Source organism: Eptatretus burgeri, chromosome 8, assembly GCF_056783735.1.
Source record: "Eptatretus burgeri isolate ZD-2024b chromosome 8, Ebu_testis_v1, whole genome shotgun sequence".
NCBI lineage: Eukaryota > Metazoa > Chordata > Myxini > Myxiniformes > Myxinidae > Eptatretus > Eptatretus burgeri.
In genome coordinates, this window is record NC_140968.1 from 72,106,194 (window position 1) to 72,118,316 (window position 12,123).

Sequence of the window (12,123 nt, forward strand, 5' to 3'; positions counted from 1 at the left end):
CTCCCCTCTGGGCTGGTATTCCTGCCTCCCACCTTTCTCGGCTTCACGCTGTGGAAACCAAGGCATTTCGGATCATTGGCATCTCCCGCAATGAGGCTGAGTCTTTGGGCCTCTCACTCAATCACCGCAGGCAGGTCAGTGATCTTTTTGTCTTCTACCGTCTCCTCTCCTGTCCCGCCCCCCTGCTCTGTCTGCGATTTGTCCCCACCATATTTCTGCAGGGTGCTCAAGGTCCGCCAACAACCCCCTTCTGGTGAAACTACCAAAATCACGAATCACTGCTCACCTTCACTCTTTCATTTCTCTTTTTTCCCGTCTTTGGAATAAACTCCCTCCCTCTGTTCAATCCCATTATTCCCTCCAGGCCTTCAAAACAGCTGTTTACCACCACCTCTTATCATCCTTCATCCAAATCCTTGATCTTTTCTTCCCCCGTTAATCCACCCCAATCCCACTCCTTCAAATTCCCTGCTTTCCTTCCTGAAAGTCCCTGTAATGTCCATCTTGTATTCCCCATGTTCTCCACCACATCCATCTCCCTTCCACAGATCTCCTAATGTCTCTGTTCCCCACTGTTTTGTCCTTCCCATTCCCACCCCTCTTGTCTCATGCCCCCCTTGCTGTGTATTGTGTGATAGTTCTCATACAAGCCTCGACAAGGTATACAAAAAAAAGGTGTCGGAACCAAGGAGGTCCCGGTACCATTTGGGTCGCGAAGTGAATGTGATTTCAAATTTTGGGTCAAGGACAAAAAAGTTTGGGAATCACTGCTCCAAATAGTTGAGGAACATGACCCTGCATTATAGTGTAGAGTGTAAGCTCGCAGGAGAGTCTACAAATATGCACACATGTCTCTGTGCTATCCAACTTGGGTTTGAATCTCAGCCGAGCTATAAACTGTCATCCTGGTGTTTCACGTGCAGAGCAAGCCATCAATGCATGTGCCGTCCCTCGGATGGACATTGCGCTGGGTGTCCTAGTGCCTGGTAGTATTCGTTAGTGGACATTAAATATCTCACAGTGTCCGTTATGGAAGGAAGGCGAGTTATCACTGGTACCTTAAACCAATTCCAAATTCCTGCTCTTACCGAGAGAGGGCATTGCTTCAGCTGCACAGCCACGCCTCCCAGAAAACGGGGCTACCTGCAGCCACGTCTTGCATACGAAAGAAGAAGAAGAAGAAGAAGAATAGTGCAGAATTTTTTTAAATTCATCTTAAGCTTGTAGTAGAGCTTGTGTGTTTATCACAAGGAGGACACAAACATTCCGAGACATCAGTGTGCTTTTACATTAATTATAAGGACATAATTAGAAAATGGAGAAACATACATTGCATTTGGGATTTGAACCCTTTAATTGTTGCTCAAATCATGAACCAGGTGTCAGATGCGATGGGTATGTTAAATTTGATTGAATTGTGATAAAAAAATGTTTTTGCAAATTGAAGAGTAATTAAATCGTTTTATATTTTCAACTTTTTCCGATCTATTCTAAAACTCATTCCGAAACAAGTTCAAATGAGCTAAGATCTTCGTCCTCTTAATGATGACGTCATAAAAACGAATATGACGTCATGTGATGTATCAGGTTTGCAATAAATGATCTGTGCTAATGCCCGGCTTGATTCCCGCAAACAAAATTCAAACAGCTTGCCAAGTTTCGGAGATAATGGTAGAGGCGATTTCCATTAGCGGCGATATTATAACGTCAACTTTTTTTTCGAGGAAGAATTTCCAAAATCGGAGATGGTTACTGTCTGCGCAGGGTATTTTTACATATATATGCCAAGTTTCAGGAAGTTTCGATGAAAATTGTAGGCTGTGAAACAAAAAAGTCCACAAGAAGAAGATGAAGAACAACAACGTGAGTAACACTTAGAGATCCTCCACGAGGATCTAAAAATGACTGTACATCATTCTCCAACACAATGCTCAATACTGAGGTAGCCTGCTGTGCTCACAATCGTGTACTACTTGTACTCTTACATCCTGATAAAACCAAGGCCACTTTTGGGGAGAGAGGGGTTCAAAACGTTTCACATCTTTTCAAAAATGGCTTTAGAGCCAAAAACATGCTTTCTATGGTAACAGCATCAGGAACCACATATATATGTCTATCAATCCCAATTTCGTGATATGGTTGTCTTCTCCTTTATCTTTAACCTATTTGGATATTTTGGAATAAGAAGATAAAAATAGTTGGGCCATTCAAGTAATAGTCGTAGTTGTAGTAGAAGTACTTTGTTGGAATTGCCACTATTCTATTTAATGTCGCTCGCTCTCCTCACCTCTGATAGTACACAGTCAGGACTGCAGTAGGTAAGGTGGAGCATTTTAAGAGAAAGCAGCACCAAGAGAGAAAGGGAGGGGAAGAAAAAACAAATTACCAAAATAACACATTTATACGAATAAGAGCAAAGTGCTTTGTGGAGAGATACTACAAAGTGCTTCGTTTGTGGTCCAAGTTTCCTTAAAATTTTGAACAGTGTTACCATATTCTGCCGCCTTATTTTCTGAGACAATGCGTGAGTGTATCGAGCCTTTCAGGCTCACAGCACTGTGTTCCACCACATTCCTCTCAATTTTTGCCTTCCAAGTTTTATATATTGCCATCTTTGCACAAATTAAAATAAAGTTGACAGGGAGATCTCGTGACTTGCTCTGCTTCTTCACCGGGTGTCCGATGATGAAGAGTGTTGGTGAGAAGTGAAGCCAGAAGCACAAAAGTAAGTTTTTCATCTGCAAGAAAATTGGCTGAAGATGGCGACATTGTAAGTGCATGTGAAATACCGTGTCTCTTTCACCACAAAAGCAGCATTCCTCTGGGACGTTTGTGAAATTCCGCATCATGGCTCCAGAGCTTAAGGCACCATGCAGCAATCTCCAACTTAAGTCCGCCATTGTTCTTGGCGTTGGGTAAAGATCGAGCGAACTCCAACATGGATGACTGAAAAGTAAGTGGAAGAATCTCACGCCAGGGAGTATCCCGTCGGGTTGCAAGAGCCATGTAGTGGAGCGAATGCGTGACCAGCAGGTATATGTTCTTCCTCGACAGCCCATGGAAGGACATTTTAGCTGCGTTAAGGGGCCAACCCATGTTGTGTGCAGGTGGTGGCTGATGGTGCTCGCAATGTCGTGGTTCGATTTTAAAGTCCATGAAGTTGTTGCTGGACATCTGCAAAGTTCCGTCACCCTCATTGGGATTCTCTAGATATGCCAAACAATCAGGAGGGATGGATATTTTAACCTCTTGGAGTATCCTTGAGGGGATTCTAATTGTCCGTCAGCCCATTTTCACTGCGAGTTCCTCTAATGAGAGAAGGCCTCTCTTCCTATCATTTAGAAGGTCTCCCACTGTGGATATATTACCAGTCAAGAGCTTCCTTCTTAATGAGCATGAAGCCAGGGTTGGGTCTTGTAGAAGAGGGTTGAGAAAGAGTGGTTCTTCACAGAAGTCTTTGCTTGGAGAAGGATCTGTTCTTCTGATGTCAGCAACATGCCAAGCCCTCAGCATTTCTTGATAAAAGAGAGGCAATGTCGAACTTGACAGGCTGTGTGAAGTAATGGTAAAAATATGCCTTTCGTACCCAAGATTTAACACTTTGCTGAAAAAGTACGACGCCAGTGAACACCATTGCGGGGCAGGATTCGCATGCATGTTGAATGGTCTTCAGCCTGGATGTGTGATAGTGGCTTCAAAGGCAAGGAAAAAACTGTCCACCTTCATCTAAGGGCAAGCTAAGAATGCCCAAGGAAACCCAGTGTTTGCCATTCCAAAAGTAGTTCAACAACTTCCTCTGCATCTCAACCAGAAACTCCTCTGCAATGCTTATGCAAGAGATCTTAAACGTCAACTTTGGATTGATAAATTGTTTAATTCGGAGTGTTTTCCCTCTCAGTGACAGGACTTTTAGCAGCCCACTCCAGTCTCTCAACTTTGCTTCTATATTGTCCCCTAAAGTGTTCCACATGACAAGTGGTGAGCACCCACTTGAGGTGGACAAATGCACCCCCAAGTATTTTAGTTCATTGTGACTCCATGTCAATTCCTGAAAAGATTTTGGGAACTCTGTGATCTGCATTGGTCCAATCAGAAGCCCAGAACTTTTCCTCCAATTTATTGTCGCAGACGATGCTGTTGAGTAGACCCGCTGACAATCATAAATGGCTTGCATGTCCCTTGCACTGCTGGCAAAAGCAAGGAAGTCGTCTGCGTATGCAGAAAGTATGAGGGAGAGCCTGTTGTTTGGTACCACCATGCCAGTTCGCCTTGGCCTCATCAAACAAAGGAAGGGTTCGATGCACAGGGAATAAAGTTGGCCGGACAAGGGACATCCTTGTCTTATTCCTCTTTTGAATGGAAAGGGGGCGAGCAAGTGACCATTGACTTTAACTAGGCATTCTGCCGACATGTACAACGTCTGGATCATGCCTACGTATCTCCTCCTCAACCCAAAAGTTAGCAGGGTCTCAAAGAGGTAATCATGGTTCATTTGGTTAAAAGCTTTCTCTTGATCCAAGGAAAGGAATCCAACTTGAGTCTGAGTCTTGTGAACATACTGTATTAAGTCTCTGACCAGGGATATGTTGTCACATATTGTTCTGCCAGGGATGACCTATGACTGGTCAGGGCTGATTAATTTTGGAAACACCAGTCCCAGACGATTTGACAGCATTTTTCCATGATTTTGTAGTTCACACACAACAGAGACACTGGCCGATAGTTCCTATGTCCCTCAAGTCTCCTTAGGAATAAAAGCCAAGGTTGCTCGCCTCAAAGACGGTGGCATTTGGCCTGTATCACCTGCTTCCTGAGCTACACTAAGGTAGTCAAGTCCGATCAAATCCCATACTTTGGTGTAAAATTCACAAGACAAGCCATCCACTCCAGGGGACTTATCCATCGACAGGCTATGCAGAGCAATTGGTAATTCTTCCAGAGAAAATGGAGCTTCTAGTCGCTCTCTGTATTCTGGAGTCGCTTCAGGGAGGCCGTTCCACAAAGTGCCACAAGCATCCACATCCACCTTACCCGAGTAGATTTGAGCATAAAAACCTTGAATTTGTTCATGAACACTCTCAGAATCATTGAGCAAGGAGCCATATTCTGCCAGAACACTGGATATCGTCCTAAATCGACCTTTGTGCTTTTCCAAAGTTTTGAGATAACTCAGGGCATATTCATCCTCAATAAGAAACTGCAACTGAAAGCAAACGAATGTTCCTCGTGCCTTTATACGACTACATGCTTTGAGGGTGTTCTTCTTTACATCATAAGCGTGCAATTCAGCAGGGGTAAGTGTGGTCAGGCGACGCTCAAGATGCAACAATTCCTCTTCGAGCTTAGCAATTTCTACTCCAATTGCTTTGCTCGATCCATACGAGTATTCCTGGCATAACAATTTCAGCCGTGCTTTCCAAACGTCCCACCAGAGTCCAAGTGAACAAAAATCTCCTTTTCTATCCCTCCAGGCATTCAAAAAGTTGCTAAAGTTTAACAAAAGAGCTTAAACCTTGACTAAAGCATTGTTGAGATGCCAAAACCCAGTGTAATGCCTTGCCTCAGCCAAGGAAAGCTTAATCCAGGCCAGATGATGATCTGCAAAATGTGCAAATTTTATAACGGAGCAACTTGCGCTCCTGCACCAACGGTGAGACAAGTAAAATCGGTCTAGTCGGGATTGCTAGATATTACCACCCCTCATACTAGTGTAAGTAAATGATTTATCTGTGGGATGTTGTACATGCCAAATGTCTCTCAGGTTGAACAGTGTTGCCACTTGTTGTAATACTTTAGCAGAAGGACTGTGCGGTTCTTCACCAACACTATCTAGGGAGGGATTGAGAGTGCAATTAAAATCCCCTCCAAGAATCACACACTCTTCGTCAGGCAAGGTGAGCATGAATCTCCGCATGTGGTCAAAGAACCACACCCTTGCAGCTCCTATACATGGTGCATAAATGTTGACGAAGTTAACAACAAAATCTTCAAGCCTTACCTTTACATGTAACAAACGACCCAAATTGACTTCATTTACAACAAGTATTTCAGGTTTCACACTTGGCGAAAAGAGGATAGCCACTCGGCAAGATGTATCCGTGAGGTGACTGAAAAAAGTCAATCCGTCCCATTGATTTTCCCCACGGAAGGCAGCCTCTTGGGTTGTGTAGGTCTCCTGTAGAAAGGCTACTCCAAGTTTCTCCTTTAAACAGAATGACAGTACTTGGTGCAAACGAAATGCATCTTTATGCCCGTTAACATTCAGCAATCTCAGGTGAAAACATAATGCTGTCATTACATATCATGAGAGTTATAGAAGGAGAAACACAGTCTAAGCCAACTCATGCTTCGCCCCATGACCGAGCAACTTTGCAAGAAACTTCCTGACTCGGACTTGCTCAGCCGAACCTGAAGTCTTGCTTTTTTGTCCATCTCTCCTCAGTATATACAAGGAATGCACGAGTGTTTTGTAATCTTTCCACCGCTTTGGAGCAGTTTCAACTTTCTTCCAACTGTGCAAACTTTGCTCAAGCAACTCTAATATTTCATAGGCAGGAATACACGAACGATGCTCTCAGGGCAGTTCCGATTCAATACCCGTTAATGATCCTTGATCCCCTTCCCAGTCACCGATGCTCTCCTCATCTTCACTGTCTGGGAGCTCATTGTCTTTCTCCTTTGGTACATCTGCAATGTATGACAAAACTTCTACCTTGTCATCACTTAAAACTGACTTTGCATCTTCTCCTGATGACACAGATGAACACTCCGTTGGTACTAACGAAGCAGTCCTTGCTTCACCGCTTGGCAAAGATATAGGGATTGAAGACGCTTTGATGGTATGGACAGGGAGATCATCCGTTTGAGGTGCTACGGTAGAACTGTGCTCGACTTTGCTGTCTACATTTACTGTGGACATTGTGGCAGCACTTGAGACCTTGGTCAGTGCAGGTAACACCTTTGTCGCTTGTAAGACCAGTACCTTCTGCCTGTCTGTCACAACAAGAAGGGGTTCTACAGTTTATTTTGATGCTTCATTGGCGGTCCTTTCATGCAGAACTGCTGCCTTGGATGCATCAATCATTGAATTATGATGAATCCTCATTTCAGTTGTTGTTGATTTGTCTGGATGTACTGTGTTAGCGACAGACATCTCAGTCTCATTTGACTCTGACAGGTAAGGAGACGCCACAGAATCATTCTTCATTACCATGCCAGGCTTGTTCATGGATGATCCATATTTTTGTTTACTCCTCAACAGGTCTTTGGGTGCATCTGGCAGCAAATACTTCCCATGATCTGTAACTTCAGGAACAGCATCTTCCTCATTTTCCATTTGCACCAATGGGGTTACAATTTCTGTCCCCTCCAAAACACTTGACCTTGCGGATCGCTTCAAGTCCTTGTCGGCTGCGTCTTCAACGTCAGTTCGATCAGCAGTCCCTTTGTCTTCTGGTTCTGATTTTCTCTTCTGCACTCTCTTCCCCTTCCCTACCCTCACTGTCTGCCATTGATCTTCAGCAGAAGAAGGGCCAGGATGAGAAGACAATACAGAAACTTCTGGAATGACACTTGTCTTTTCCTTCGGCTTGTCAAGGTCCTAAGGAGTAGACACTTCTTTCAAGATCGTAGGGCAGTCTGCTCTCACGTGGTCCTTTGCCTTACATTCAAAACAACAAGTTTTGTATGTATTAGTCATATAAAATATCTTGTAACTCTTCTCTTAAAAAGGAATAACAAAGGATCGCTAACATTCCGTGTCATTTCTCAATTCTATTGAGACCTGTCTTTTGAAAGGCGGGATATGACGTAGGGCAGGCTCACGATAACTTTGAGATACAGGCCCGATAGGTGATCTTAGCACTCCCAATCACTCCAGAAAAGGCAAAACTACATTTTTGGCCATGAAAGGAGGAACGTTGGACAAGGTAATCCGTGTACCAAGACTCGAGAGCAGTTCAACTTGTACAAATAATCCTCCCACAACAATCCCTTTCTGTATCGCCTTATTTGCTTCAGCTTCGGATTTGAGGAAGAACACGGCCCTTTCGTACATTTTTGAGGCAGCAACTATTGTTGATGGGCTCACAACATTAGCCATTGCCTTTACATATGCTTCCACTTGGATAGCTCATCCCATTTCCCATCTCACTCCATCCTTCCTGGTCAACGTGTTAAATGGATATGTCGAGCTGTTCACACTTGCTTGGCCAGAACGGCTCGCAGCAACTCCAGCCCATTCACGATCCATAGGCATGTTTATAGTACGTAGATATATCTGGTGGTGGTGGTGGTGGTGGTGGTGGATGAACTAGATAATTGAAATAATGACAAGGAAATGGCACTAATGCATAGGTAACAGAAAACATCTTATTCCTTCGACTAAGAAAGTATGATACCCTTGTCGGTTATTTTGGATAACACTGAATTATATTAATCTACAAGTATTTTGACATACTGTATTGCCAAAAGTAGGTTTGTGCTTTATTTCACGATTGTTTGAATGGCTTTGTGTTTATTTTACTATTTTTTACAGAGTCCTGTTCCAGTAATGGAAGGCTTATATGTGGAGAGGTTTGGACAACAGGTAAGTTGAGTATGACAGTATATTTTGATGGAAAGAAAACTTAATCTTTAGAGAGGACAAGGTACTCTTGAAGATTGTTGGTGCTGCAGCAAGAATTTAATCGGAGTCTCTTTTGGTACATGCAAACTGATCTGCTCCAAACATAAGGAATCTTTTCAGATTGAAAATCGTGTGGCTTTAAATTCCATCAGTTTAACATTCCCTTCGATTTCTAAATTTAACAAATGATTATTGGGAAGAAAAACTGTTCTAATCCTATTGGGATATTGAAGAAATCAAATCTTGTTGTATGCCTCCTTGATGAAATCACCGGAGGCATGATGTTTTCAGGTTGTCCGTCCGTCCGTCATAGGTTTTCATTACCGTGATAACTTAAGAACAGCTGAACGGATACAAATCAAACTTGCTACATGTATGTATAATGATGTGAAGATGAACTGCTAAGATTATTGGGTCAATAGGTTAAAGGTCAAAGTTCCTGTTAGGTAAAAATTCTGTTGTCGTACTAACTTGTGAACCATTGATGGGATTTTGACCAAACTTGTGAGAAGTATACATTATGATGCAAAGATGAACTGATTAGATTTTGACATCAAGATGTCAAAGGTAAAAGGTCAGAGGTCATGTCAGGTGAACGGCTAAAGGGATCCAAGTCAAACTTGGTGCAAGTATGTATAATAATGTAATGATAAACTGATTAGATTATGGGGTCAATAAGTCAAAGGTCAGAGGTCACATTAGGTAAAAATTTTGTTACTTTGCTAACTTGTGAGCCATAAATGGGATTTTGACCAAACTTGCTATAGGTATATCCTTTATTATGACGAGTGCGGGCCCGTAGGGGCGTGCCCATAGGTGTGTGCCAGGAGATGCAGCTTCGTGCCTGCAGTATCAGGTCCCCAGCATCAATTGTGACGTCATATCAAACGAAGAAGAAGAATTGTGACGCCCCTCTCTCTCACCCCCTATCTTGCCCTTCTCTCCCCCCCTCCTCTCTTCCTTCTCTCTCCCCATCCTCTTTCCCCCTCCTCTCTCCCTCCCCTCTCTTGCCCCCCCTCACCCCCTCTCTCGCCCTTCTCTCTCACCCCTCTCTCTGTAAATGTATTCACAAATGTATACAAAGCACAACGATTAATTCCAACCTTGGGAAAAAACAGCTCTCAAACCCTTGGGAAACAGCTGTTTCCCTCGGGAAAATTCAAACCTTGGGATTAATTAATAATTTGAATAATAATCAAACCTTGGGAGCAAATAATTAAATAAAGTAATAATTAAATAATAATCAAACCTTGGGATTAATTAATTAATTCAAACCTTGGGAAAGAACAGCTTTCAAACCTTGGGAGACACTTGGGAAACAGCTGAAATGGATGAGGAAGAACGATATCAAACTTTGAAAAGGCACATACCCAGGTCCCCAGTGTCGATTGTGACGTCATACCAAACGAAGAAGAAGAATTGTGACGTCAATCATGGGAAAAAATAAAATAAAAAAATTCAAATAAAATAAAATTTATTTTATTAATAAATTATTTTTAATTATATTAATAAATTATTATATTATTTTATTCCTTCAAAAATAAAATAAAATAAATAAACATTAATTGTGACGTCATTCGTGATGTCATAGCACTGTGTCCTGTCATTGGTTCACAGATACATGGCCGTAACTTGGGAACTGCTCGTCCGATCGATATCAAACCTCGAAAAGGCACATCCGCGGGTCCCCGGCAATATTCCTGGCAAGTTTCAATGAGATCGGACCGGCGGTCGTCGAGAAACGGCGGTCGCAGACAAACAGACAGACACACAAACACAGAGATTGCTGGAATTATAGAGAGATGCAAAGATGAACTGATGAGATTTCGGCATCAAGAGGTGAAAGTGCAGAGGTCATGTCAGGTAAAAATGTGATACTGGAGAACAGCTGAAGGGATTTAAATCAAAGTTGGTACAAATATGTATATACCTCTGTCAGTGCATCCATCCATGATAGATTATTCGAGACAAAAAAGCCAAGGATCAGAGGTCACAATATAACTCCTGTTAATGTGATACCATTGGCGATGGGATTTGAACTAAACTAAGTACATCTACCATGAGACATATGTACTGATTAAATATTGACGTCAAATAGTCTTGAGGTTTTAGGTCAAAATTAGAGTAAGCAGACTTAGTGTGGACAGAGGCTTATCAGTCGATGTCATGGTGTCGAATTTTGTCGTTTTTCCATTTTTTTGTGAGGGCCCAAAATATTTCCCTACAACCACTAATAAATGGGGTTGGGGATCATTTAATATTACCTTTCACTTAGCTACAAGTGCTTAGGTGCTATAGAACAATTTTTTTTAAAAAACACATTTTTTGCCGAAAACACTCCCCGGCATTCACGTAAACCTCTGAAAGTTTGACGAAGATCCGTTCAGCCATCTCTGAGAAAAATAGTGACACACACAGAGAAAGACAGACAGACAAACATCTCTTTATAGAATAGGTAAGGATTTACACTGAGACTTTTAACTGTAAGATCTAGAGTTTGGGCCAAAATCATGCTTTTGAGAATAGACTACATCATACTGTATAATTGTAGGAAGTTCACAGTTTGCAATTTTGTGTTTGTTTTTTGTTTACAGGGACCTTCTGGCCCAAAGGGTCCACCAGGGAATAGAGGAAAACCGGTGAGTACAGTACAGTTTCAGTCAAACCGCAAGAATCATCAGGTATATTAATTTGGCATGGCCCTATTGAAGACAATCCTCTCATAACATGTGCTAAGCCTTTTAAAGTTTTAATCCCTTTCACAGGGTTTACCAGGCTTTCCAGGACCTCAAGCTGAACGTGGAGATATTGGTTTCCATGTAAGTTATTCGATGATGTTATTATTATTTTATTATTTTACAGTTTATTTTGCAACTATATTTGGATTTGCTTTGCTTTATAGACGAGGAGTTGATGGTGCCAGATGATTTTAATTTAATTTTGTATCTGATTGTTATTTTTTGTTTAATTGTCTTACTCTGATTATCACAGAAAGTGACATGCAGATATGTGTCCAAATAAATATTAATCAATAAAAATTTAGAACTCCTGTTACAATTTCCTTTTTCCTGACGCTAACAGTGACATACCTTATGGGCAATGAGAAAGCAAATCCTTAATACAGCTCGTAATAATGAACTCACAGTTTGACTTATTTACAACATGGAAATTATGGGCAATGACATTCTCCCAAAGGCAACAGCTCAACTCACAGGACAAATCAAGATTTATTTATTCACAAGCAGCATCTTTTGACCAATTTGTCTAAATTTTTGGTGTTCGGCAATGCTGTTGATATTGTGTCGTCCCCCCCATCCCCCATCCCTCCCAATAGTTCAGGACAGCTAGAATTTAAAATTTGGCTCAGGTACTAAAGGTACCATGATGCACAACGCTGCCTGCAAAGCGCACTGGGGTGAAAATCTGTAATTGGGCTTGGAACTGAAACCATAAGAAACAGTTCAAAGGCAAATAAGCATCTGAGATATTGGTCACTT

General features: G+C 42.0%; 1 protein-coding gene across 1 annotated transcript in view; it reads left to right on the top strand.

Annotated features, from left to right (window-relative positions):
* Positions 1-12,123, top strand: part of LOC147022025 (uncharacterized) — a 233,652-nt gene that overhangs the window by 37,072 nt on the left and 184,457 nt on the right. The window contains exons 8-10 of the mRNA XM_085892576.1: positions 8,537-8,587; positions 11,221-11,265; positions 11,392-11,445. Coding sequence (XP_085748702.1) covers positions 8,537-8,587; positions 11,221-11,265; positions 11,392-11,445 — 150 coding nt within the window. The remainder of the gene's footprint in view (positions 1-8,536; positions 8,588-11,220; positions 11,266-11,391; positions 11,446-12,123) is intronic.